The following is a 27,406-nucleotide window of genomic DNA, read 5'->3' on the forward strand; positions in this document are numbered from 1 at the left end:
AGCCCATATGCCACTGAGTGAGAGTGAAATTGTCTTTGGGCAGAATTATGTAAGGTATATGTGTTATTGGAGGAGCGTTGTGGTCAGTTTAGCTCGGGAAATTCCATCCTCGTCAATCTGTTGCCCTAGGCGGCTGCCTATTCCTGCCTAAAGGGTGGGCTGGCCCTGCATGTTGCAACATGGTCTTTGTGTGTGTGTGTGTGTGTGTGTGTGTGTGTGTGTGTGTGTGTGTGTGTGTGTGTGTGTGTGTGTGTGTGTGTGTGTGTGTGTGTGTGTGTGTGTGTGTGTGTGTGTGTGTGTGTGTGTGTGTGTGTGTGTGTGAAAGTAAAGGTATTCTTTCTAAATCATCTATAAAGAGGTGAATGATTATATCACAGTTCACCTAAAACAAAAGCAATATGAATTGAAATCTCAGAAAAGCCTTGATTTTGTTTATGACCCTGAAGCACTATAGTCCTGTGATAAGTGGTGCCAGTCAGTCAGTGTGTGTTCTGGGTTCTGCATACTGGACGCCGATGTAGGCCTACAGGTCCCTCATTGACACAACAGGGACACGATGAAACAAGGCAGCGGGCATGTATTACCATATAGCATATGGTTGGTAGAGAGCTCAGTAAGCCTCAGTGATAACAGCTCAAGAGACAACATCAGTCTGGGCGTGGGTCCCACTGAAGACCTCATAAAGGACAAGCTAACAACTTGCATTGAATTTCATTCTACTTATCACCAACCACTCTTAGTGTATTTACACTTCAGTAAATTTATTGGCCTCCGTGCTTCTGAATTGCTACATCATGATATTTCCTCTTGTCTAACAACTGGTTGATGACCTTGCATCCGCCAGCGCGCGCACGCTTGGGTCGTATGTTTGCAGGATAGGGCTTGTCTATGCAATGCAATGTCCATTTCCAGGCTAACACCTTAACACATTTCACAGCTATTGTTCCAAAACTTAGGAAATGGCTCAAGAGCAAATATCAGATCAAAGAGATAGGCAGTGGTTCAACAAGGAGGTCACGGCAGTGAAGTGGGTGGTTGCTTTTATTATTTGGAAGAAAGTGCATTGTGTTGTATGGAAGTCAGAGGATGAACATGGATGATGTTTGTCCTTGCGTACTGGCGGCAGAGAAGTCAGACACAGGAGAGCAAAAACTGTCTCCAACAGCGCAGTTTATTAATAAAAACCCACCGGAAAACAGAACAGTCAATAAATGTGTACAAAACCCGACACACACCAGACATAACATGCACAAGCACTTACAATGAACAATACCGGATAAGGACATGGGGGCAACAGAGGGTTAAATACACAACATGTAATTGATGGAATTATAACCAGGTGTGTGGGAAGACAAAACAAAACAAATGGAAAATTAAAGGTGGATCGGCGATGGCTAGAAGACCGGTGACGTCGACCGCCGAACGTCACCCGAACAAGGAGAGGGACCGACTTCGGAAGAAGTCGTGACACTTTCTACCTGAGAACAAGGATCAATCCCTCCTTCCAACTGTTTCTAACATCTAACATCTCCTGTGTGTCAAAATCACCTAAAAAAAAAAAATTCTTTACATACTTTAAATTAACAAAGTCATCTAATTTAGAGTGTTCATTTAATGTTCAAAGCATATACACCTGAAATGTTGTACTTTCCACCCTGGTCAATGGCTTAAGCCGTTCCAAAATATGTAGAATTGCAGGAAATTTGATTTAAAACAGTAAAATGTTCCTGGAGGAGGACCCCTAATCCCCCGTCCAGCGGTTGTGCCAGGGGGCAATGAAATTCACATATCAAATCTCACTCCAAGCTTTCTTCAAAAGTTGGCAGCCGTGTGCCTGACTGACAACCACATCAATTAAAGATGGATTACCTGGATTTACTGGTAGGGTTTTATCCATAACATAGCAGTATATATTGTTGAAATGTTATTAACCTCAGCCAGTGAAATAGCAGAGCTCCAAATTCAAAACAACAAAAATCTCATAATTCACATTTCTCACACATACAAGTATTATACAACATTTTAAAGATAGACTTCTCGTTAATCCAACCACAGTGTCCGAATTCAAAAAGGCTTCACGGCGAAAGCATAGCATTAGATTATGTTAGGACAGCACCTAGACAAGAAAAACCACACAGCCATTTTCCAAGCAAGGAGAGGCGTCACAAAAACCAGAAATACAGCTAAAATTAATCACTAACCTTTGATGATCTTCATCAGATGGCACTCATAGGACTTCATGTTACACAATACATGTATGTTTTGCTCGATAAAGTTCATATTTATATCCAAAACCCCCATTTTACATTGGCGTGTAATGTTCAGAAATGTTTTGCCTCCAAAACTTCCGGTGAATGAGCACATCAATTTACAAAAATACTCATCATAAACTTTGATAAAAGATACAAGTGTTATGCACAGAAGTATAGAAAAACTTCTCCTTAATGCAACCGCTGTGTCAGATTTCAAAAAAGCTTTACGGCGATAGCAAACTTTGCAATAATCTGAGTACAGCGCTCAGACACCAAAACAAGCCATACAGATACCTGCCATGTTGTGGAGTCAACAGAAGTCAGAAATAGCATTATAAATATTCACTTACCTTTGATGATCTTCATCGGAATGCACTCCCAGGAATCCCAGTTCCACAATAAATGTTTGTTTTGTTCAATAAAGTTCATCTTTATGTCCAAATACCTCCATTTTGTTTGCGTGTTTAGTCCAGCACTCCAAATTCACTAAGTGCGCGAGTTTAGTCAAGATGAAAAGTCAAAATAGTTACATTACAGTTCATAGAAACATGTCAAACGATGTATAGAATCAAACTTTAGATGTTTTTATAATAAATCTTCAATAATATTCCAACCGGACAATTCCTTTGTCTTTAGAATTGAAAGGAATAGGCAGTTCGCTCTCTCGGCCGCGCGCATGATTGAGCTCATGCCAATTTTCCAGACACCTGACTGAATCAGCTTTTATTCTCTCCCCATTCACAGTAGAAGCCTGAAACAACGTTCTAAAGACTGTTGACATCTAGTGGAAGCCTTAGGAAGTGCAATATGACCCCACCGACACTGTATATTGGATAGGCAATCACTTGAAAAACTACATACCTCAGATTTCCCACTTCCTGGTTGGATTTGTTCTCAGGTTTTTGCCTGCCATATGAGTTCTGTTATACTCACAGGCATCATTCAAACAGTTTTAGAAACTTCAGTGTTTTCTATCCCAATCTACTGATTATATGCATATTCTAGCTTTTGGGCCTGAGTAGCAGGCATTTTACTTTGGGCACGCTTTTCATCCAAGCTACTCAATACTGCCCCCTTTTCTAGAGAAGATAATAACCCCAACAATGTATTTACCATAAACATTCCCCAAATTATGTTTTCATTCTTGTCAACACAGTTTAGTTGGCTACTTTGTTGCACCACATTTAGTCAAAGTGATTTGAGGACATAATCCCATTAATTTCACTCTATCAACTGATAGAAGATTGTCAATACCTATGCATATAAAATAAGTCAAGGAGCCAGAACAGTCCATTAACCCATAACTGAATGTATTATTCATGCCAAAAACACCTGCTCCAACCCTGAAAGTCACAGAGGGAGGTTACAGTGTAGTAAATAACATCAAGGTACACGTTTGTCAATTGGAACTGTGACAACTTGATAAATTCTTATCTCTCCAAAATACTTGCCTCAACCATGAGAATGTTATTCTAAAGCAAAGTTTTCTAAATGCTTTAAGAGCAACATCTTTTCTTCCCATGGTTCAAGTAACTGCCATGCAAATTTTTTCATATGGGATGTCGGCAAATCCAAAAACAAACAGAAGAGAGTGAGGCCTGTGCCACTCAGCTTAACTGAGATTCTTTTTTTTTTATGGCATTTGACTCATTGTGGTAACGTTGAATGAATGTGGTTAGGATTATTTGCCAATTTAAAGTGTAGGTCCAATGCATGATATTTCATAATTTTTGCAGGCAAGTTCAGTCTGGAAATAATGTATTGTATTCCAATACTATTCATTCACACACTTAACTGCTTCATGATTCAATAAGCCACACACACACACACACACACACACACGCAAACACACACGCGCACACACGCACACACACGCACACACTCACCAGCCTTGGGTCCATTATAACAGGTCCAGAGAGAGGAGGCCGTCTTTCATGATTCCTGTTATTATTGCAGATGTAAAATAGCAGGGTTAGTGTGGGTTTGTATTGGTGTGTCTGTTTAACAGTAAACACACGCCAGGATCAGTTTCTTTAAAGGCCCTGTGTCTATCCTGTGACTCAGCTAGCAGCACTCCCTCTCCCAATCTCACAATTACTCCATTCAAACACTGCATGCGTAATGATATCTAACTCACGCTCTTGTTATTTAAAAAAACAGAAAATGAACTCTTACGGATTAAAAGGCACAGTTGATTAGAGATCAATCACTAGATTTTTTCTTTTGAGCTGTTTATCATCTGTGTCGATATGCGTAGTGTATATAGAATGGATGCAAGCTTCATATACCAAACCCTTTCCCACAGGTTTTTTCACACATGAAACGAAATTATGTCCTGTTACCTTATTGTTCCTTAAACACAAAACCCCCCATAGCTAAGGGAGCAGCATTGTGGCATTTTTTAACGTCCGGTAATCCTGCTAACTATTAATTAATGGCTTACAGTGCAAATACAACATTATGAATGGGGGAAAAAGCTATACTCTACTGTCATTTGGGGGGAGCATGCATCATTTATTGCCAAATGGGAAAACTTCTACATTAGTCCACCTGTCGTCATTCACTTTCTTTAGATTATAATTGGCGGGATTAGGGCCACCTCTTTTTTTCTGATCAGGCACCGTATTCATAAAGCATCTCAGAGTAGGAGTGATGTTCTAGAATCAGGTCCCCCCTTGTCCTTGTTATCTTATTAATTATGATTTAAAAGGTGAAACCAATACTAGAGCAGCACTCCTACTCTGAGACACTTTATGAATACGGGTCTAGGTCCCAAGAGAAGAAGAAGAAGAATTTGTCTTTTGCTTTTTTCCCCGAACACCTCCAATATACACAGTAGGCAGTAGGTGGCACTTAAGATGTTGATGCCAGCAAGTGAAGGGAAGTAATAATTAATGTAGTGAAAATGACACACTGTCACACATTCCTCAGTGGTTTTGTAAGTGAAAGGAAACAGGATGCATCCTCAGTATCAGCACAAACAGCTTAATCCATTGAAGATTGAATAGTCATTAGTGATGCTCCAGAACTTTTGTATAATTTCAGACAGTGGTTTTGAAAGTGGTGCTCACGAGCCAAAACGGTTCCCCGTTTTTTGTGTATTACGTCATCCAATTGTGTACTATGTCATCCATTTTGTATGACATGTTACTACCTGCTTTTTTTGTTGCAATTCGTATGATATGATACTAATCCAATTCATTCAATATGTTACACATTTTTTGTGCTTAAGATCCCAGACTGCATCTTTAAGGTATAGTGTTGCCTTTTCTCAGCGACACAGATCATTGCAACATGGGGCCGTGCATTATCATGCTGAAACATGGTGGCGGATGAATGGCACGACAATGGGCCTCAGGATCTCGTCAAGGTATCTTTGTGCATTTAAATTGCCACTGATAAAAGGCAATTGTGTTCGTTGTCCGTAGTTATGCCTGCCCATACCATAACTCATGTCACGATGGGCGTACTGCCAAATTCTCTAAAATGACTTTGGAGGCGGCTTATGGTAGAGAAATGTACATTCAATTCTCTGGCAACAGCTCTGTTGGACATTCCTGCAGTCAGCATGCCAATTGCACACTCCCTCAAAAATTGAGACATCTGTGGCATTTGTGTTGTGTGACAAAACTGCACATTTTAGAGTGGACTTTTATTGTCACAGCCCAAGGTGCACCTGTGTAATGATCATGCTGTTTAATCAGCTTCTTGATATGCCACACCTGTCAGGTGGATGGATTATCTTGGCAAAGGAGAAATGCTCACTAACAGGGGTAAAACACATATTAAAAGATCCCAGAAATGTTCCATACTCACAAAAACTTTATTTCTCCCAAAACAATTGCACACATTTTATTGTGTGAAATTTTTGGCACAAATGTTGTTGTGTTACAAAGTGGGATAAAACATTTTTGCACAAATGTTGCGGCAATTTTTTGGGGAGAAATAAGCTTTTTGTAAGTTTGGAAAATTTCTGGGATATTTTATTTTGGCTAATGAAACATGGGCCGTTACATGTTGCGTTTATAGTTTTGTTCAGTGTAATATCTATGTTGAATTCATTTCCCAAGATGGTTGGACATGTGAAGTAGAGTAAAGTACTAACTACATTCAAGATTTTTTTTACATCAGAATAACTATTTTCAAGTATCCTTTTCTAACCACCTGAATAATTTTTCAAACTGACGTACAGTCTATTTCCCCATGAAATTTCAATTAATCTGTACAGAATCTTCCAGATTAAACAAGAAGCTGTCATGGTCACTCAGACACCCATATACATTGAACTAAGATCAGATGCCGTTGTACTAACAGGGTTGAGAAATTACTTTGTGTTATGTGTGTTACACACACACACACACACACACACACACACACATACACACAGAATGTGTGTGCTTAGGTAAACAAGGCTGCCCTAGTATAAATATGACCTGCAGTCAATGGAACTGGAATTCCTTCACACACTCTCACTCTCCCTCTGTCACACCCACAGCAGGTACATTGTCACTGATAGCATTAGTTAGCCTTAGTGTGCTTTTGGGCTGCGCCTTTTAAGTCTGCTGAGTGATCCAGCAGAGTCTAGTAGGCAGCCTCAGGCCCCCAGGTAGAGGATTCTTCATCAGTCTTCTGGGTTACTTATAGGCCTGCTTTCCCTACCTGCTGCCTGCCTGCCTGGCGCATCTCCTGGCCCATCATAAAACACCAGACACCTGCAGACTGACAGAAGAGACTGGAATCTGAGCTAACTGGACTAGAGGTAATCATCACCACTAGTCTACCTTACACCTGTTGGGGTCCTGTATTGTCTACACTCAGCACCAGTCTCAGCCCTGCCTGAGACCACCCAGAGGCCAGCACACCTTGGCCCAGGTAAGGAGTCGGACAGGTAGTCAGGATGTACTTTTTGTGGAGTCTGTGTGTATGGGCAAAAAAGCCACAGAATTGTCTCCAAGGTGTGTTCTTATCAGTAATTTATCAGGTGCTGTTCGCTCTGCATTGGTCTTAATTGAACGTTTCTGAAAGAAAATTACTTTGAAGTTATCTTATGGGGTAAAGGTATATGGGGTTACATCTTATGAAGATGCAGCTCTTATGCTGATAAAATATTCCAATTTCCTGTCATACAGCACGATGTGGTATTTCATTTTATTGTATTTTATTCAACATCAAGGTATTAGAGAATCTGTATGCCTCAACTGTGCAACATTGCACCTGTCTGAGGACTTCTGATTTTTGTCAATCAATTTCAAATCAAATCAAATTGTATTAGTCACATGCCCCGAATACAACAGGTAATCGGGGAATTTCACCTTACAGTGAAATGCTTACTTACGAGCCCCTAACAACAATGCAGTTTAAAAAAAATTCAGATATAAGAATAAGAAATAAAAGTAACAAGAAATTAAAGAGCAGCAGTAAAATAACAATAGCGAGACTATATACAGGCGGATACCGGTACAGAGTCAATGTGCGGGGGCACTGGTTAGTTGAGGTAATATGCACATATAGGTAGAGTTATTAAAGTGACTATGGGAGGGGGGAGGAGGGGGGCAATGCAAATAGTCTGGGTAGCCATTTGATTAGGTGTCCAGGAGTCATATGGCTTGGGGGTAGAAGCTGTTTAGAAGTCTCTTGGACCTAGACTTGGCGCTCCGGTACCGCTTGCCGTGCGGTAGCAGAGAGGACAGTCTATGACTAGGGTGGCTGGTGTCTTTGACAATTTTTAGGGCCTTCCTCTGACACCGCCTGGTATAGAGCTACTGGATGGCAGGAATCTTGGCCTCAGTGATGTACTGGGCCGTTCGCACTACCCTCTGTAGTGCCTTGCGGTCGGAGGCCGTGCAGTTGCCATAGAGGTTGTTGTCCTGGCACCACATGGCCAGGTCTCTGACCTCCTCCATATAGGCTATCTCGTCGTTGTCGGTGATCAGGCCTACCACTGTTGTGTCATCGGCAAATTTAATGATGGTGTTGGAGTCGTGCCTGGCCGTGCAGTCATGAGTGAACAGGGAGTACAGGGAGTACAGGGAATAAAGGAGGGGACTGATCACAAATGTGACCACAGACCAATTTATCTGCCATTACATGAAAGGTATCTTGCCAATTATAGATAGTGAAGGAATCCCTGAGGTAATAAAAACGAGAAATATGGCATTATCCAAAATTCTCCCCTGGTGGATGACCAGAATGGCATAGGTGCCTGATGGATTTACAGTGCCTTCAGAATGTATTCACACCCCTTGACTCTTTCCACATCTTGTTGTGTTACAAAGTGGGATTAAAATTGATTAAATGTAGATTTTTTGTCAACGATCTACACAAAATACTTTGTAACTTCCAAGTGGAAGAAACATTCTAACATTTATAAAAAATACAGGAAAAATAAAACACCAGTGTATCTTGATTAGATAAGTATTCAACCCCCTGAGTCAATACATGTTAGAGTCACCTTTGGCAGCGATGACAGCTGTGAGTCTTTCTGGGTAAATCTAAGAGCTTTCCACACCTGGAATGCGCAATATTTGCCCGTTATTCTTTTCAAAATTCTTTAAGCTCTGTCAAATTGGTTGTTGATCATTACTAGACAACCATTTTCAGGTCTTGCCATAGATTTTCAAGCAGATTTAAGTCCAAACTGTAACTCGGCCACCCAGGAACAATCACTGTCTCCAGTGTAGATTTGGCCTTGTGTTTTAGGCTATTGTCCTGCTGAAAGGTGAATTAATCTACCAGCAGACTGAACCAGGTTTTCCTCTGGGATTTTGCCTGTGCTTAGCTCCATTCCGTTTATTTTTTATCTTGAAAAACTCCCCAGTCCTTAACGATTTCAAGCATCCCCATAACATGATGCAGCCACCACTATGCTTGAAGATATGGAGAGTGGTACTCAGTAATCTGTTGTATTGGATTTGCACCAAAATGTAACACTTTGTATTCAGGACAAAAAGTGAATTGCTTTACCACATTGTTTGCAGTACTACTTTAGTGCCTTGTTGCAAACAGGTATGGGAATATTTTTATTCTGTACAGACTTCCTTCTTTTCACTCTGTCAATTAGGTTAGTATTGTGAAGTAACTATCTCCTCAGTTTTCCCCTATCACAGCCATTACACTCTGCAACTGTTTTAAAGTCACAATTTCCGTCTTGGTGAAATCCCTGAGCAGTTTCCTTCCTCTCCGGCAACTGAGTTAGGAAGGACGCCTGTATCTTTGAAGTGACTGGGTGTATTGATACACGAACCAAAGTGTAGTTACTGACTTCACTATGCTCAAAAGGATATTCAATGTTTGGGTTTTTTTAAAAAAATTTTTTACCCATCTTCTTTGCGAGGTATTGAAAAACCTCCCTGGTATTTGTGGTTGAATCTGTGTTTGAAATTCACTGCTCGACCGAGGGACCTTACAGATAATTATATGTGTGGGGTACAGAGATGGGGTAGTCATTCAAAAATCATGTTAAACACCATTATTGCACACAGAGTGAGTCCATGCCACTTATTATGTGACTTCTTAGAACTTCTTCGGGATCAGTGTCCCTTCCACGGGACGGTTGAGCTAACGTAGGCTAATGCAATTAGCATGAGGTTGTAAGTAATACTTATTGAACCAAGATATTTCAGATTAAATATGTTTATAAACTTGTAAAAAATGTAGACAAAAGCATAATTCCACTTTGATATTATGTGGTAGTGTGTGTAGGCCAGTGACAAAAAAATCTCAATTTAATCAGTTTTAAATTCAGGCTGTAACACAACAAAATGTGGAAATGGTCAAGGGGTGTGAATACTTTCTGAAGGCACTGTACATTTTACAGAAAAGTAACAATGGTTTGGTTTGGCTGCTACCCAAACCATAACACCACAGCACTTAAGTATGTAGCAACGGCCTCTTCAGAGATAGGAAATATTAAGGGTACAGGTGTTCAATAGCACTAGACACTCAAAACGTGCGTGTGTAGTGCTGTAAGGATAATATTCTGTCAAGATTGAGTGTTATGTGAGCATTTGGAAAAGGTAAAAAGTATGGTGTGCCGAGTAGCCTAATCGGACAAAACAAGTATCTTAACAGATATGGGCAATGATCTGAGTATTTTTTGTTATTAGCCTATCCGTGATCAGAAAAAAGTAAGTTTCGGGTGCCAGACCCGGCACGAATCTTTCAATGAAATGCGAGGTGCTACGTGGTCTAAATAACTCAACTGGTTAGTTTGGCTGTCTGTAAATAGAAGGGCGGGCTCTATGTTGATTTAGCTGCTCTGATTGGATAGAGCAAAGCTGTATTTCTAAATCCACTCGATTCGCTTCATATTTTCACCTAACCACTTCTCCTTGCATGTTTCGGTCAGATCATTTCTTGACGCTTCCTGCTACTATGATAAATCAAATGGGTAGGACGTTTGGTCAAGCTATCAATGTGCATTGTACTGTATCTAACGAAAGCGGGGCGAGGGTACGGAGAAAAGATTAAACGTGGATGCGCATTCTGAATGAGTGACATCAAACTGCTTGCTGAAAATTGAGGACACAAACACACACACCCCTCCACGCGCTGCTCCTAATCTGCAGTTTATTTCGCAGAGAGATTGGTATTTTGCCAACATCTATTTTAGGCATATTAAAACACTTGTGTGTTTTCCGATCACAAGATCAAAAGTATCATCCGATCCGACTATTAACTGTCAATTACTAATAGTCCTACGATTATGAATACCAGTATTTTCAGGTTGGCACACCCCTATAGGTAACTGTAGTCACCTCCTCAAAAGGGTGTTCCTCTCTGAAGAACCTGGCCTGATGCCAATGCACCTGCATTACAGGTGAAAATGGTCCCATGTTACAACAACTGCAAAACAGCGTGGCACACAAAGAAACCGTTCACTAAGGTCATGTCTACACTTGACACTTACACACGGCTTCCGCTAACAGAATACGAAGAACGCATTGAAAAGACGGGTCTAGACGCACAAAAGTCACTTTGTGGTCTGATTGTGTTCAGAGCTGGCTGACCACTTCATGAGGCTGTCAGGTATGCATTGTGTGCGTTTTTCTTCTCAGTCTGGACACAATCGGAACGCACATACAGTGGATGACGTCATCAGCACTCTTCCCACTAGGCTGCAGAAAACGGTGTTTTGGGACCGAAACATATTACATATTAGTCATTTAGCAGACGCTCTTATCCAGAGCGACTTACAGTAGTGAATGCAACCCTGGCGTTGCAAACACCATGCTCTACCAACTGAGCTACAAGGAAGGCACCTTTTCATTACAACAATGGAGGAAATACGTTCCTAGAATTGTTTGGCTAGAGTTAAGCTAACCCGTTTGCAATCCCTTTAGCATTGCTTGTTAGCTTGCTACAGAGGTCAGCTGGCTAGTTTACATGTTTTAAATGCTTTTATTTAACCTTTAACTGGGCAAGTCAGTTAAGAACAAATTCTTACTTATAATGACAGCCTACACCAGCCAAACCCGGACAACGCTGGGCCAATTGTGCACCGCCCTATGGGACACCCAATCACGGCCAGTTGCGATACAGCCTGAATTCGAACCAGCGTTTCTATAGTGACACCTTGATGCAGTGCTTTAGACCACAGCGCAACTCGGGACCCCAAGTTAGTTAGCTACAGTAGTTAGCTACTCCCATCAGTTGTTGTTGCGTTATTATCATATTTAGCCTATTCTACCATTTGTAGACCCTGGGCTTCTCATTAACATGCAGTCACCTGCAGTAAGGATATGTCACATGTGGGCCTACATGGCTCTGACCTCTATTGGACTTCCTGGTTAAATAACAAATGAGAGGTCTGAGAGTTTAAAGGGGCTGTAATTTTTTTCTCAGTAAGGCTACATCCTTGTGAGAACAGTAGGCATTGCTGGGTATTATTGATCTTCCCAGCACTCTCATATTAAGCTAGTATCCTCATCCTCTTTTCTTCCATTTGTTGATTCCAGGGACATTACCAAGACCTGTCTTTCGGGGCTTTAGCACAAATGATTTTTGTGTCAGCCGCTAATCTTTTGCACTGCTGCGATGGTGTAAAGTTGTGGTTATGTGAAACTCCCAAAGTCATATAACTGTTATAATCACTGGTGTAGTGCTGTCGGTAAACCACAGAGGGATGTTCCACCACTTCTCAGAATGGTGTGATGTCTCACAAGATCACTTAAAATTTAAATTTTAGTCATTTAGCAGACACTCTTATCCAGAGCGACTTACAGTAGTGAATGCATTCATTTTTTTCTCCGTACTGGTCACCCGTGGGAATCGAACCCACAACCCTGGCGTTGCAAACACCATGCTCTAGCAACTGAGCCACACGGGAGTCACCCGTGAATGCTTAGTATTCAAAATCACAAACAGAATGTAATAGCATAGATAATGTTAGACCACAGTTAGACCAAAAACACCAGATCATTTCTCGTGACAATTTAGGACGATTGTGCTGAAATGTCTGAAAAATAAAACGACGTGAACTCAACAGCACCCACCATAGGCTTAATATGCCTTGATTGAAACCAAATACAGGTGTCTGTGTTTAACTCCATCTGATCTAAAATTATATTAAACAGTAGTTAGACCACTTAGCCTACGTCATTCATTACAACAATGGAGGAAATACTATTCCTAGAATTGTTTGGCTAGAGTTATGCTAACCCAACTGTGGCTCAGTTGCTAGAGCATGGTGTTTGCAACGCCAGGGTTGTGGGTTTGAATCCCATGGGGGACCAGTACAGAGAAAAAATGTATGAAACGTATGCATTCACTACTGTAAGTTGCTCTGGATAAGCGCGGCTGCTAAATGACTAAAATGTAATTCAAGAAGATTGAAATGCATATTCCCATGAGACTGATTGGGTTAGCATGCATGCAGAATGGACGTTTCACCCGTAAAACATGAATAATTGTTGTTCACGATTGACAGTGATTTAATAAGACATTTTTATTTCAAATGAATTGAGCCGCTTATGTGTATGCATAGGCAATCTTAGAATTTGGATGATATGCAATAGGCTACATGTTCCTACAAACTTTCATTCAGAAATGATGGCGAAATATTAATAGAAAATTGAGCTATGGCACTACACCACTGGTTATAATAAATGTAAAGCATTTGCCATGTGTGGTCAACTGATCATTTCAGCGCCGTTTTGATTGGGACAGCGTCATTGCGCAACTTTGAGACAAGCATGGGACCTGGTCTTGATAAATCAATCATTGTCCAATTTTCTTTTTTTTCACTGAATTTGACATCTTTCTTATTAGCCTTATGGACATTGAAACTGTGCTACAGTGGTCAAACAAGTCATAAGGTCTACATAATTTCTATAACAATATAGCTGAAACTACTATAAGCTTCATTGACTTAGCCTACTGAATTTATTATCTTGTAATTGTAGGCTCCTCGCTGATCAGATTATTTTAATATTATTGTAACAGTAGGCCTACCTATGCAATAACCTCACATGGGGTTACTGGCCACAATCCATGGAAGAACACATAGCTGCAGGAAGAGGTGCTGGAAGTGCTGCAGATCCATTGAAATACATTTGCCAAATTATATAATTACTCCTGTCTGTACAGAAATAAATGAAATCATTCAAAATATTACACCAGAGAGCATAATTTACCCACAGAGGATCAATAGCTTCTTTGAAAAAATTGCTGTGAATTGTATTTTGTCACATCATGAGCTCATAGGCCTACAGTCAGGAATCCGGCAATTAGGCAGTCCATGTGACAAATATCAGCTGATTGTTGAGTTGTTGCTGCCAATATGGCTGTCAATGAACAGCAGGCAGCAGCTAGAATGTATTTTGCAATATTTCGTAATACAATTGCGGGGAAAATCTACTTGGATAAGATAGTGCCACTGGAAAGTTGGTGGACTGCAATTTCTACCGCATATTGTAGGCCTACAATCTGTGTATCCATTATTTTCATTGGCCTATGCTATTGGTTGCAATTAAGACATGGGTTGTTCATTTTATTTATCTCAGTATGTCAATGTCAGAGTTTCTTGTCATTTTGGTCAATTGTGTGGTATACAAAAAATATACTTGTAATGTCTCCAGTCATGTAAAATGGCGTAGAATTGCAGGAAATGTAAGCCCCTGGTCTTCAGGGCTGTGCCCCGAATGTTATGAAACTCTGGTGAATTACCTGGATGGTTCTAAGTTTCCCATGAAAAATAATAACTAAGAATCCCTGAGGCTTGTCTAAGGCATAGATTCTATCAGATCACGTGTTAACCGGCGATAGCTGACACCCGCATAGTTGATGTTTTGTAGGTGTAACTACATTGGAGCTGTCAAATCGGTGTCACCAGTCGCACCTGTGTTTGAAGTTCAGAACGAGAAAGTGTAGGCTATATAGAAATAATTACACTCAGGGCCTCCCGAGTGGTGGAGCGATCTAAGGCACTGCGTCACAGTGTTGCAGCGTCACTACAGCCTGGGGTTTGATCCCAGGCTCTGTTACAACCGGCTGTGACCCGGAGTCCCATAGGGTGGTGCACAATTGGCCCAGCGTCGTCCGGGTTTGGGGAGGGTTTGGTCGGGGGGGAGGGCTTTATTTGGCTCATTGTGCTCTAGTGACTCCTTGTGGCAGGCTGGGAGCCTGCAGGCTGACTGCGGTCGTCAGTTGAATGGTGTTTCCTCCGACACATTGGTGCGGCTGGTTTCCGGCTCAAGCGGGCGGGTGTTAAGAAGCGTGGCTTGGCGGGTCATGTTTTGGAGGATGCATTACTCGACCTTCGCCATCTCCCGAGCCCGTTGGGGAGTTGCAGCGATGAGACAAGATCGCAATTGGATATCACAAAATTGGGGAGAAAAAGGGGATACAAAGGAAATATTTCCATCAGCCTAATGGAGGTGTAGATAATCCTACATCTCAGTTTAGTGTCGTGTTCAAACTTTGAACTTGTAAACAAGGCTGCATGGGATTTCTCATAATGCGAGTCCTTGCAGCCAATGACAATGCCCACTTTAGGTTTAATGCCAGGAGCCTCTTGTGGATTTGACAGCTGTCGCATCCGCATTGCGGATGTCGACTAAAGCGGATCTGATTGAATAGAGCCCCAAAATCTCTCTTTAAACCATACACACACAGCAAACAGTCACACCTGACTATATACACTTCTTTAACTCCAAAATCAAACAAGGGAGCCCTTTCTTTGGAAGTGCACAGGGAGAGGACTCAACAAGTGAAATCTGGTGACTGTTGTGTCTCCCTATATCCATGACTGATGCACTCTGTTGTTTCAAGAGTTGTTTTAAAGAAGATATAGCAGTCAGGGTATTCAACTCCTGTTCCTGAAAAATTCTGTAGCACCTATGTTACCCCTTGGCAGTGTTATCAGAAAGCACAGCATTGATTTTCACTGCTACGCAGACAATACACAACTTTCCATTTCTTTGTCACCACAGGATTTTAGCTCCAGGGATCAATTATTAGACTGTATTAGTGATTTAAATACGTGGATGGCTCACAACTTCCTCCAGCTAAATCAAGACAAGACCGATGTACTTATTGTTGGAGCCAAAGCACAGAGAGGGAATATAGCCACACATTTTAATTCACAGGCAATAAAAATAAAACACCAGGTAAAAAAACCTAGGTGTTATTATTGATTCTGACCACAATTTTGAATCACACATTAGGAATGTGACCAAAATAGCATTTTACCACCTGAGGAACATTGCCATGGTGCTGCCGTTTCATTTCTCAGTCTGATACAGAGAGACTCATCCATGCTTTTATTACAAGCAGGCTTGATACAGAGAATGTCAAAAAAAATATAAGAAAGTGGTTAAATGGTTACCAGGGAGGATGGCTGCCTTCATGGCTATAGTTCATCTGACTGTGTGTCTATGTCAAGTGTGTGCGTACTGGTAGCGAAGTCAGGTGCAGGAGAACAGAGATTTGTGAACAGGCGCACACTTTATTGAGACAAAAGAAAGAGCCAGAGCCAGACTTTCCACCGTGGTAGCACCAACGGAAACCCCACCACACCTCCCCGAGCACTCTTGCGACCACCCAAGTGAGAGCCCTCTGTTGCCAGGAAATGGTGGGGTTATGACGAGCCAACCAGGGAAGGCCTAGTACCACGGGAAATGCAGGAGAGTCAATGAGAAAGAGACTGATTCTCTCCTCGTGACCCCCCTGCGTCTCTATGGCCAGGGAGATGGTGGCTTCCCTGATTAGCCCGGACCCTAATGTTCGACTATCCAGAGCGTGAACCGGGAAAGGTCTATCCACAGGAAGAATGGGGATCCCTAAACTAAGAGCTAACGCTCTGTTGATAAAATTCCCAGCTGCGTCTGAATCGACGTGCGCCTTATGCTGGGAATGCGGGGAGAACTCAGGGAAACAAACAGGTACAAACAGGTGGACAACAGAGGACTCTGGATGAGAGTGGTGCAGACTCACCTGGGGTGACGCTAGAGTGCCCTGCCTGCTGCCTCGACTCCCAGAGGGACCAACCCGGCACCGACCGGCAGTGTGTCCTCTGCGGCCACAGATGGTGCACGTCTAGCCTCCCTATGCGCAGCCCCTCCCAACTCCATGGGCACCGGAGCAGGAGTGCTGGGAGATGGAACTGACAGAGCCCCCTCAGGACGTCCACGGATGACCAGCAGGTTATCCAACCGGATGGACAGATCCACCAGTTGGTCAAAGGTGATGGCGGCATCCCTGCAGGCCAACTCCCATCGGACGACCTCACGCAGGCTGCATCGATAGTGGTCGATGAGGGCCCTGTCATTCCATCCTGCTCCGGCGGCCAAGGTCCGGAACTCCAGCGCGAAATCCTGTGCGCTCCTCATCCCCTGCCTCAAATGGAATAGTCGTTCCCCCTGAACTCCTCAAAGTGGTCCAACGCCGCGTCTTCCTCTCCCCACACGGCGTTTGCCCACTCCAGAGCTTTCCCCGAGAGGCATGAGACAAGGGCGGATACTCTCTCCCTTCCTGAGGGAGCTGGGTGAACGGTGGTCAGGTATAGGTCCAGTTGTAAAAGGAACTCCTGGCACGGTGCGGCCGTCCCATCATACTCCCTGGGAAGGGAGAGACGCATCCCACTGGCACTGGATCCGGACGGGACGGGTAGAGGTAACCCCGGTTGCGCTGGTCGAGGCGCTGGAGAGACTTCCTGTCTCTCCCAGCGGTCCATGGTGTGGACAACGCAATCCATCATGGCACCGAGATGATGTTGCATTGCCGCGTGTTCCTGGACGCGCTCCTCGACTACTCTGACCGGGGTACCTGCTCCTGCTGACTCCATGGTAGGTGAAAGATTCTGTCAAGTGTGTGCATACTGGTAGCGAAGTTAGGTGCAGGAGAGCAGAGATTTGTGAACAGGCGCACACTTTATTGAGGCAAAAGTGCAAAACGAGCAAAACAGTCACAAGAATTATGTTTAACAATAAACATCTTCGTGAAATACCACGGAAAAAACAAACCAGTCTGGCGCGGCAACAAATAACACGTAACACAAACAATCTTTCACAAAGACATGATGTGGAACAGAGGAATAAATACATGGAGATTGATTGGGGAATGAAAAGCAGGTGTGCATGGAACAAGACAAAACAAATGGATACATGAAAAATGGAGCGGCGATGGCTAGAAAGCCAGTGACGTCGACTGACGAACGCCGCCCGAACAAGGAGAGGAGCCGACTTCGGCGGAAGTCGTGACAGTCTAAGGCCTGGCTAGCAAATGGAGCGAAGCCTAATTCTCCTGAAACGAATATCACCGTCTTGACCAAACTCATTTAGAGATCAGTCAGGCCCTTAATCCTTCCCCATGGGAGCATGTGCCTCTTTCTCCCGTCCCCTCCCCTTTTGGAAAAAGCTAATATGGCTAAATTTGCCGGGCTAATGGGCTTAGCGCAAGCTGTTACAGAGGAGAGTGGACACACAGCAGGCTGGCCGGTACACCGCCTGGCGCTTTTTAATCTGCCTCCTGATGAAGAGAAGAGACATTGGGTTATCCCCAGAACCTTAGCGGGAAATTGAGAGATAAAAGGAGGAATGGGGAGGGGGATAGACTAGGGGTTTGGAGACGTGGAGAATAGAGAGAGAGAGAGAGAGAGAGAGAGCTCTTTTGGAGAGGATAACTTAATTTCCTTTAGGGTTAATAGGACTGGTACAGTCTGTCAACTGTGTTCCCGCAAGGATCATTGTGGTAATGCTAAAGTAGCCTTATCCTCACCCCAAGGAATATTCAATGTCTGATCAGTTCAATCAGTTTCTTAGTTTCTTTGAAAAACAACCATATAACAAGTGGAACAATTGATCAACATAAATATAGATGGTTTGGATTGCGGTTGCTGGGTGTGGTACAATAGTGTTATAGCTGTTTTATGAATACAGTGGCTTACAGTCTCTCTGGGCAAACAAACCATGTCTCTCCTTGAACATGTGCTGTGCGATAGCAGGCGTCTTTTACCACGGCACAACTACTGATAACCCCTGTCTCTATGACAGCTAAGTTTCTTCCCATCTACCACCTGTGGCAGCAGGTAGCCAGGTACACTGTGAGCCATAAGTGAGATCATCCTGAGATTACACCGGTCAGTGGTACAGCTGACAACCTCTGATGTTGACTTAGGATGCCACTCTGATGCCAGTTGTATTGCAGCTGTGTGGAAAGTTTCTAAGGCAAGGCGTTTTTCCTGTTCAGGTCACATGGTGAGGAATAACTTTGGGCTGCTTTACATGAGGCAGGGCAAAACCATTGAAACCAGAGTGTACGTAAACAGAGTGAATTGACACAAGAAGTACAACTTCCTCCAAATTCTTATGGAACTGTTCCTTAGCAGACAACAACACTGGCCCACCGTCATACTACATTTGAGGTGTCTTCTCCTCCACATGATCTTTCTTTCATTTGATTAAAAATTCCAGCTGACAGTGGAGCCAGAGGGCTGCGGAGACGGCACCTTGAAAGGAAAAGGCAGGCGGTCGTACCGCTTTAGGCCTCAATACAAGTCACCTACCCCCAAGTCACCACCCATTCTGGGCCACTGACCCACAAGTAAGAGACTCAGTGCAATCCATTTTGCCCCATGCCTGCCCTGCTGGTTCTGTGCACTCTCTAAAGGGTCATTCCCCCTGTATCTTCACTTGACTCGGGACACATTTAAAGAGCCTCTGCAAACATGCTCTCACCTCAGTTTCTGTTCTGTTCACCGTGCATCACTCTGGAGGAGTCACACCCGCAGTCCCTCTGATGGACTTTCTTAACATTTTGAAACTGTTGCACGTTTAGCAGCCGGAGCTTTGGGCGCGAAGGTATAGTTTCTTGAAGGTACTGTGATTTTGATTTACTGCAAGAACATAATCTACTGTATAATCATTTTTTTTAAATAATACTTCTAAGTCGAATTTCAGTAATTCCAAGAGGTTATTACGATTTGGCTATCAGGATGTTCATGTAGGTCACTGGTTACACTTTCTCTACAGGGTTTCCAGTGAAATAATGATTCATGTTTTCCAGTCATACATCAAACTGAATTGGATATATGAAAGAGAACTAGAGCGTGATTCTGCTCATTCCCACACAAATGAAGAAACACTTGTTTACTCTGGGTCAACAAGTTGGCTATGGGAAGTTGTCAGATGATTATCCACATAGCACACAGGTGTTGCAGGATCATACCAAGTTTGATGACAAACTGCTGGTTTTCATTATTCCGTCATGAACTGTATGAATGTGGTCAATGCCCTATGTCTGCACTAGTGGTGGAAAAAGTACTAAATTGTCATACTTGAGTATTGGTAAAGATAACTTGATATAAAATGACTCAAGTAAAAGTGAAAGTCATCCAGGAAAATACTACTTGAGTAAAAGTAAAGAAGTATTTGGTTTTTAAATATATTTAAGTATCAACAGTAAATGGAATTGCTAAAATGTACTTAAGTATCAAAAGTAAAAGTACAAATAATTACAAGTTCCTTATATTAAGCAAACGAGACAGCACAATTTTTTAAAATTATTTTTATTGACGGATAGCCAGGGGCACACTCTATCACTCAGACATAATTTACAAACAAAGCATTTGTGTTTACCTAGTCTGCCAGATCAGAGGCAGTAGAGATGACCGGGGATGTTTTCTTGATAAGTGTGTGAATTGGACCATTTCCTGTCAAAATGTAACGAGTACTTTTGGGTGTATTGGAAAATGTAAGGAGTAAAAAGTCATTTTCTTTAGGAATGTAGTGAAGTAAAAGTAAAAGTTGCTAAAAATATGAATAGTAAAGTGAAGTACAGATACCCCAAAACACTACTTAAGTAGTACTTTAAAGTATTTTTACTTAAGTACTTTACACCACTGATCTCCACACACACAATATATTAACATATCAAATAGGAGATACTGTTGGTACTATCACATTCTTGACATTGGTAAATATTTTTGACTATTGTAAACTAAATATCCATTCTTCTTCCCTCACAAGGAGGCATCAGCCATGTCGAGTCCAGGGGAGAGTCTATCATCAGAGGGCAGCAGCCCATTGTTTCCGTCCCGCCTAGGTCTGCCTGAAAGCCCCTTGGGAGACAGGACAGGTGCAGAGGCTGATATGGCCTGGGAGATGGAGGACACCAAGCCCTGCATGGAGGCTCTTGAGCATCGCGGCCTTCCGGGCCTCCAGCTGTCCTGCTTCGACATGCTCTTCACCGAGGACTCCACCTGGCTTGTGAAGGTGACCGAGCCCTCCTCGGGTCAGACTTGTCCCGTGCCTCTCCCCATAACCAAGACCGAGCACCGTGAGGAGCCAGAGCAGTGCCCCGTCATCGACAGCCAGGCCCTGGGGCTCTCCCCGGGGCTGGAGGGCCAGGAGGAGGAGCGATCCCTGGAACAGGTCCAAAGCATGGTGGTCGGGGAGGTGCTGAAGGACATCGAGACGGCCTGCAAGCTGCTCAACATCATCCCAGGTAGGTACTGTTACAGTAGTAAATGGCCACTCTCGTGCTAGAATTAGTAGTTAGTAGAATAGACATTCCTGTTTAAAGATATGTGTTGTGGTGGGTACCGATTCCATGTAGGATTAATTGATCCTTGTCACATCAGCGTTCTGTGCCTTTCATATTTTGGGAAGGGAAAGGGGGATACCTAGTCAGTTGTACAACTGAATGCGTTCAACTGAAACGTGTCTTCCTCTGAATCAGATAGGTGCGGGGGGGCTGCCGTAATTGGCATCCATGTCTTCGTCGCCCGGGGAACAGTGGGTTAACTGCCTTGCTCAGGGGCAGAACGACAGATTTTTACCTTGTCAGCTTGAGGATTCGATCCAGCAACCTTTCGGTACTGGCCCAATGCTCTAACCACCAGGCTTGATGAGCCATTGTCAGTGGACTGAGGGACTTTACACTTTTTCCTAATTCTTCATCTATGGCTGCCACTACTGCGTGATCCTGTCTCCCTTCCATGAGCATGAAAAACACCAGAGCCATTCATTCTAGCCTATTCATGCATACTGTCCAATCAGGTATTGACACAAGGTATTGATATACTGATTCAGAGCAGACACATCTGCAGAATCCACCTGCCGCTAGATGATAATGAGATGGATGACAGCTCTTAATGATGAACTATGTCTCGCTGACGCAAGTCATGCTTGTTTGCTCAAGGATCTGTATAATCCCAACCTTTGCATGTGTTTAACAAATACCCAACAGGATTTAGTGGGAACGACGGTACTGCTTGCCTGCCAACAGCCGTGTACACAGTGCATGGGTGAGGTCTGTTCAACTGGCAAAGCAAACAGCAGGTCAAGGGCATACAGAACTGTGTGAACTGTAAGATGTCTTCTGTCAGTCACACCCTTTCATCACAGAGACCCTACTTCTTCTCCTCCTGCTGCTACCGCTGTATCCAAAATGTGGTCTTGTGGTGCGTTTCAACTGATGAAAATGATTGTAGAGTACACAACAGAACAGTACACCACCTTAGGCAAACCACCATTTTGCCCTAGGCCACGCCTGCAAATAGAGTTCACCCAGAGCGAAGCTCGCAGAGAAAAGACTAGGCAAATAAACACTTTATGATGAAGACAGTAATTGGCCTCTGATTGACAGCATTTGATTGCACTCTATGTGTGTGTGTGTGTGTGTGTGTGACCAGAGATACACTGATTCTGCAGTATGGGGACCACACATATCTAGGGTCTCCACTGTGTTCATGTTTGTTTTGGTAACCCTCTATCCTGAATAGATCCCTCCCTATTGCAGGCCAACAGACATGCAGTTGACATTTACCGTAAATGTTACTGCTAGTTTGCTAATAATTTGTTCAACATCAATAGATGTATAGGGGACTATCCAAAATGAAGTGTTATTGCTACCGTTCTTATCTGTTATCCCCAGACCCCATAGAGTGGAGCTCGGGGAACGTCCAGAAGTGGTTGCTGTGGACAGAGCACCTGTATAGACTGCCTCAGGCCGGCAAGGCCTTCCAGGAGCTCACTGGGAAAGACCTGTGTGCCATGAGTGAAGAGGACTTCAGGCAAAGGTCCCCTCAGTGTGGAGACACCCTGCACGCCCACCTGGACATCTGGAAGTCAGGTGTGTTATAATAGCTGTATGACTGGCAGGGCCCTAGCCTTTTGGGGGCCCTAAGGTTATACCCATGTTAATATGATATATGAGTGAGAATGACTAACAAAATCAATTGGGGACCCCTGAAGGTCAGGTCCCCTAAACACATGCTCTGCGTTCCAGGTCGGTATTCAGCCATGATTATTACAAAATGTTTTTTGCGGGGTCCCTAAGCGACCACTTTTGTTGCTTATGCCTGGGGCTGGCCCTGATGACAGGTTTAGACAGACATTCTGCACATACTGTAGTTTACTACTGTTTTCTCCTCAGGATAATGAAGCTTTTATCATTCCGTTCAAACAATACAACAATACATCTTTCTCTCTTTCTCTCCCTTCTTTCCCTCTCTACAGCTGCCTGGATGAAAGAGAGGTGTTCCGTGGGAGACAGCAAAATCACAGGTACGTTTAGCCTCCTCTTTATTAGCTTTGTTAGGAAAGAAAGTGACATGAATCTCATTTCTTGAGGGCCAGAGTGTTCTTGGCCCTTGGGAAGGAGTAGTGGCAGTTGTGTGGGTTCATAGCTCCTAGGAAGAATGTATAGTGCAGCTTTGTTAGAAAATATGTGTGTGTGTGTGGGGGGGGGGGGCAGTGTGCGCGCATGTGCGTGTTCATAGCTCATCCCTCTGTGCAGGCGGAGAGGAGCTGTGGTTGGAGGCAGACTCGTCATGCTCAGGCCAGCCCATCCACCTGTGGCAGTTCCTCAGAGAGCTGCTCCTCAAACCCCACAACTATGGACGCTGTATCCGCTGGCTCAACAAGGAGAAAGGTGAGCAGGACAGGCTGTGTGACTTCTAAGAACTGATGGGTTGAGTTCAGAAGCATTTTTTTTTTAAAGACAGAGAATGACAATTTAATGCAGTGATAAAGTAATCCATATCTAATCTCACTCTGCTGTCTGTCAGGTATTTTCAAAATCGAGGACTCTGCTCACGTGGCGAGACTCTGGGGACTGAGGAAGAACCGTCCAGCGATGAACTACGACAAGCTGAGCCGCTCCATACGGCAGTACTACAAGAAGGGCATCATCCGCAAGCCTGATGTCTCCCAGAGACTGGTCTATCAGTTTGTCCACCCAGTATGAGGGGACGGAGGAGGACAGAGGTCTCCAAAGAAAGGGCCACACGATCACACCTTGCACTTGTACATTAAACCAACACCAAGCTGAAAAGGGGTGAAACTAACAAGCATGCACTGACCAACCCCTGTAAGTACACATAGCCTTTGCCAGCATTTGCCAGTAAGTGTCAGCAGTCAAAGCTGGCAAAATAATTTTTCGCTTTTTTTAATGCAGAGAAGAAACTTGAGACTAAAATGAAAGTGCTTTTTCTCTGGGCTGATTCCTCTTAAAAACCACAAAACAACAAAGAAAGAAAAAAAAACCCTTTGAACTGCCTTTTTCATTTGCACGATCTGCCTGTCCTTTTTTCCTATTATATCATTTAATCAATAACCCGTATCTTAAAAGACAGCATTTGATTGGCGTCAAACATAAGTAAGAGAAATTCCCAATGCCCACAGTTATACCTTTAACATTATGTACCTGCTGTGTCCCTGTGTGTAGGATGAAGAACAGTCTGCGTGTGCTTATTTTATCAGAGCCTGTTCTACTCATTCCTCTGGGAATGTGGTTAGGAGTTTTGCTTCAGCTAGGGCTCAACTCTGGCTCTGGCTGTCATCCAGAGAGGCAAACAGCTCACTCTTTTTTTTATTAATCACATGGCACACTTCGGAACTCTCCCGAAAGGCTTTTACAATAGAGCATTTCGCTGAACCTGAATGGGAGTGCAGCAACAACCCCCTCATAATAAACTCATATAGTCAAAGTCTGTAACTGACTGGTAAAAGCCGTTGGCTTTCCACCCTGCCATAGAAAACATCTAGAAAGCACCAGACCACTGTATATTACCATGTTATGTGTCATATGTTCTGCACCTTTTGCTTGCGTCTAATTGTAATATCTACATCAAAAACTGTATCCTCCACCATCTTCCCCATTGCAATACAGGTTCAATTCTTGAAAACAAGCAGCATTACTAATCTCATAATTGATCATTACCAATTCTGTTGAATTCTATGAAGTATACAATAAAAAAATGAGGGTTCCTCGAGGGGTTTTTGGTAAGGGTGCTGGTTCTATGTGGAACCATAATGACCCAAAGAACCCATTGAGCCCTTCAATGGTTCTTTGAGGTTCAAAAAATGTCAATGTAGCAGCAGCAGCTCATTCAAATATTTTGGGACTTGGCTTGCTCACAGCTCCTTCTGTGCAACCGTGAGTGAGTGTCCTTCCAGTTGATCTAATCTGTTGTGTTACGCTATTACATGTTATGTATGACTATGGCCAGTGACAGTGTCTTGTGAAAGACTCATGTATGGTCTTGTGTCAATTGAGAACGGTTGACTAAGTCAATAGGTGTCAATTCTCTCCCAGCTGTTCCAGAGCTACCACACCTGATTTAACTTGTTAATAAACACAATAATAAAAACGATTGCATTTTAACAGTATATTATGGCTTTTAAACCAGAATAAAAACCCATGAATGGTTCTACAAAGAACCATTGAGATTGAGAAAGGTTCTTTATAGAACCAGTCTCCATGAAGGTTCTATATCGAAACCATAAAAAAGGGTTCTATATTGCCCAAAAAAGGGATGTGACCATAGCGGAACCCCTTTTTGGTGCTATATAGAACCTTTTTTTATGCTTCTTTATAAAACATTAGGAACGGGTTATTTATAGCACCATACAGGCTCCATTTAGAACCTTATGAGCATGGTTCTTTATAAAAAAAAGTTCCAGATAAACGGGTTGGCTGACAACTTCACGAAAATGATGAGCACGCATCGATGAGGTAGATGGCCGTGTGGTGTTATGATTCTGAACAGTCAGCTACCAACAATGACAATAAGCTGCCATGTGGGGAATCGTAGTTGGCTGACTTCAGCTCGTGTCTTGTTGTCCCCACGCATTATTACGATCTCAAGTGAACTCTTATCAAGTTACAGTATCTGCTTTACCTTGGTGCCTTGTATAGTTCCAGCTAACTGGATATATTCGTCTGAGCATACAATCCAGTCTAAACTAAAGCCTCATTCACACGTTGTGCTATCTAACATGAGGCTTTCATCATCTGATCAAGATGATTCAATCACTATCTGATTAAGGTCTGTTAAGTCTGCAAATGGTAATAAAATGTATCTCTTATACAGGGGCACAACTTTGGTTTTAGAAGTGGGGGGGACATAACCTGGTGGGGGGTCTGGAGGTCCTCCCTCAGAATTTATGGGCATCTAAAGCTCATTTCCTGCATTTCCACAAAATCTAATATGAACCTTTTGGGGTCACTTATATTGAAAATAAGAATAGAATATGTTTCTAAATACTTCTACATGAATGTGGATACTACCATGATTATGGATAATCCTGAATAAATCGTGAATAATGATGAGTGAGAAAGTTATAGAAACACAACCAAAACAAACAGAAAATGTATCCAACAAATGTGTTGAGTAACAAGCTTGATGTAGTCATTGTGTGCTATAAATGTGGGATCAAATAATTAACTTTTTACTACTTTACAAGCAAATTTGTCACTAATACTGCGATAAAAATAACATTTAGCCAGCCTTCACAAGAGCATAACATATTGAAGTATGTCCCCTTTTATGTTTTACACCTCCAGCAGAGGAAAGACATTTCTGAGTGCATGTTATTTAGTTACACTGGCATATGTTACGTTCTATGGATGGTCTTAAATTGCAGTAATGTATGTCTGAGATTATATGAACATGACTGGGCATTCAAACATATCTGTATCCATGCATCATCATCAGTAGTGTCTCCCAGGTCTTCCTCACATTTTTGTTTAACATGCTTTGTGTCATCGGGAAAAGCCTCTATCAACCCTTGATACAGTTTGGAAATCAACTTTAGAGGTTTGTCAGACTGCCTTAAAATAGTTTCAATCTGTGAAGCTTCTGGCTTGTCCAGTGTTTGTTTCCCTGAGACAATAAAGTGTTGCATCTGCAAAAGTTCACCTCAGCGCCGTTACAGACTGGTCTCCCCTGGTTGCCTGACCCTGCTGAGAGCCATGTCACCATCTGATCCTGCACAGATAAGGCATGACAAATATTTATCTAGGCCTACCCATCAACTCAAGATGGAACTTTGTATCCATTCACTGATTGTTATAATACACTGCAAAATTCACCTGAGCTCTGTAGACTGGTCTTCCCTGGTTGTCTGACCCTGATCCGACAGCTGTCACCATCTGATCCTGCTAAGAGATGATGAGCATAGTGTTGTGTACTGACCGTGCACCGTCACTGTGAAGCCTGTAGAGCTGTTTATACCGTGTCAGTGTGAAAAGTAGGGAGTTAGCTAGGGAAACTGACAGATCAATAAGGCTACATTGCTATACTGACTGTGATTGGGGCCAAAATGATATCTAACTTTAGCCAACTTTTGACTAGCTCCAATGGAACATCAACTGGCATAAACGAACCAAGTTAATTAACTTCTGTTGACAAAACAAAGGCTACAAAACAT

The 27,406-nt window shown here is 42.9% G+C and overlaps 1 protein-coding gene across 5 annotated transcripts; it reads left to right on the forward strand.

Moving 5' to 3' along the window:
* The first annotated feature begins 6,712 nt into the window (after positions 1-6,712).
* LOC106582703 (SAM pointed domain-containing Ets transcription factor) lies at positions 6,713-26,899 on the forward strand. 5 transcript variants are annotated; one of them, XM_014166023.2, is made up of 6 exons: positions 6,713-7,124; positions 20,717-21,194; positions 22,626-22,823; positions 23,210-23,257; positions 23,448-23,624; positions 23,761-26,899. In XM_014166023.2, exons 2-6 carry the CDS (start codon positions 20,729-20,731, stop codon positions 23,937-23,939), a joined length of 1,068 nt encoding a protein of 355 aa, XP_014021498.1. In that variant the 5' UTR covers positions 6,713-7,124; positions 20,717-20,728; the 3' UTR covers positions 23,940-26,899. The 5 variants fall into 5 exon arrangements, with proteins under 5 accessions (XP_014021498.1, XP_014021497.1, XP_014021502.1 ...); XM_014166022.2 differs by having other exon boundaries at positions 6,713-7,011; XM_014166027.2 differs by having other exon boundaries at positions 6,713-7,011; positions 23,490-23,624; positions 23,761-25,358.
* The last annotated feature ends 507 nt before the right edge of the window (positions 26,900-27,406 follow it).

This window comes from Salmo salar, chromosome ssa22 (assembly GCF_905237065.1).
Source record: "Salmo salar chromosome ssa22, Ssal_v3.1, whole genome shotgun sequence".
Lineage (NCBI taxonomy): Eukaryota > Metazoa > Chordata > Actinopteri > Salmoniformes > Salmonidae > Salmo > Salmo salar.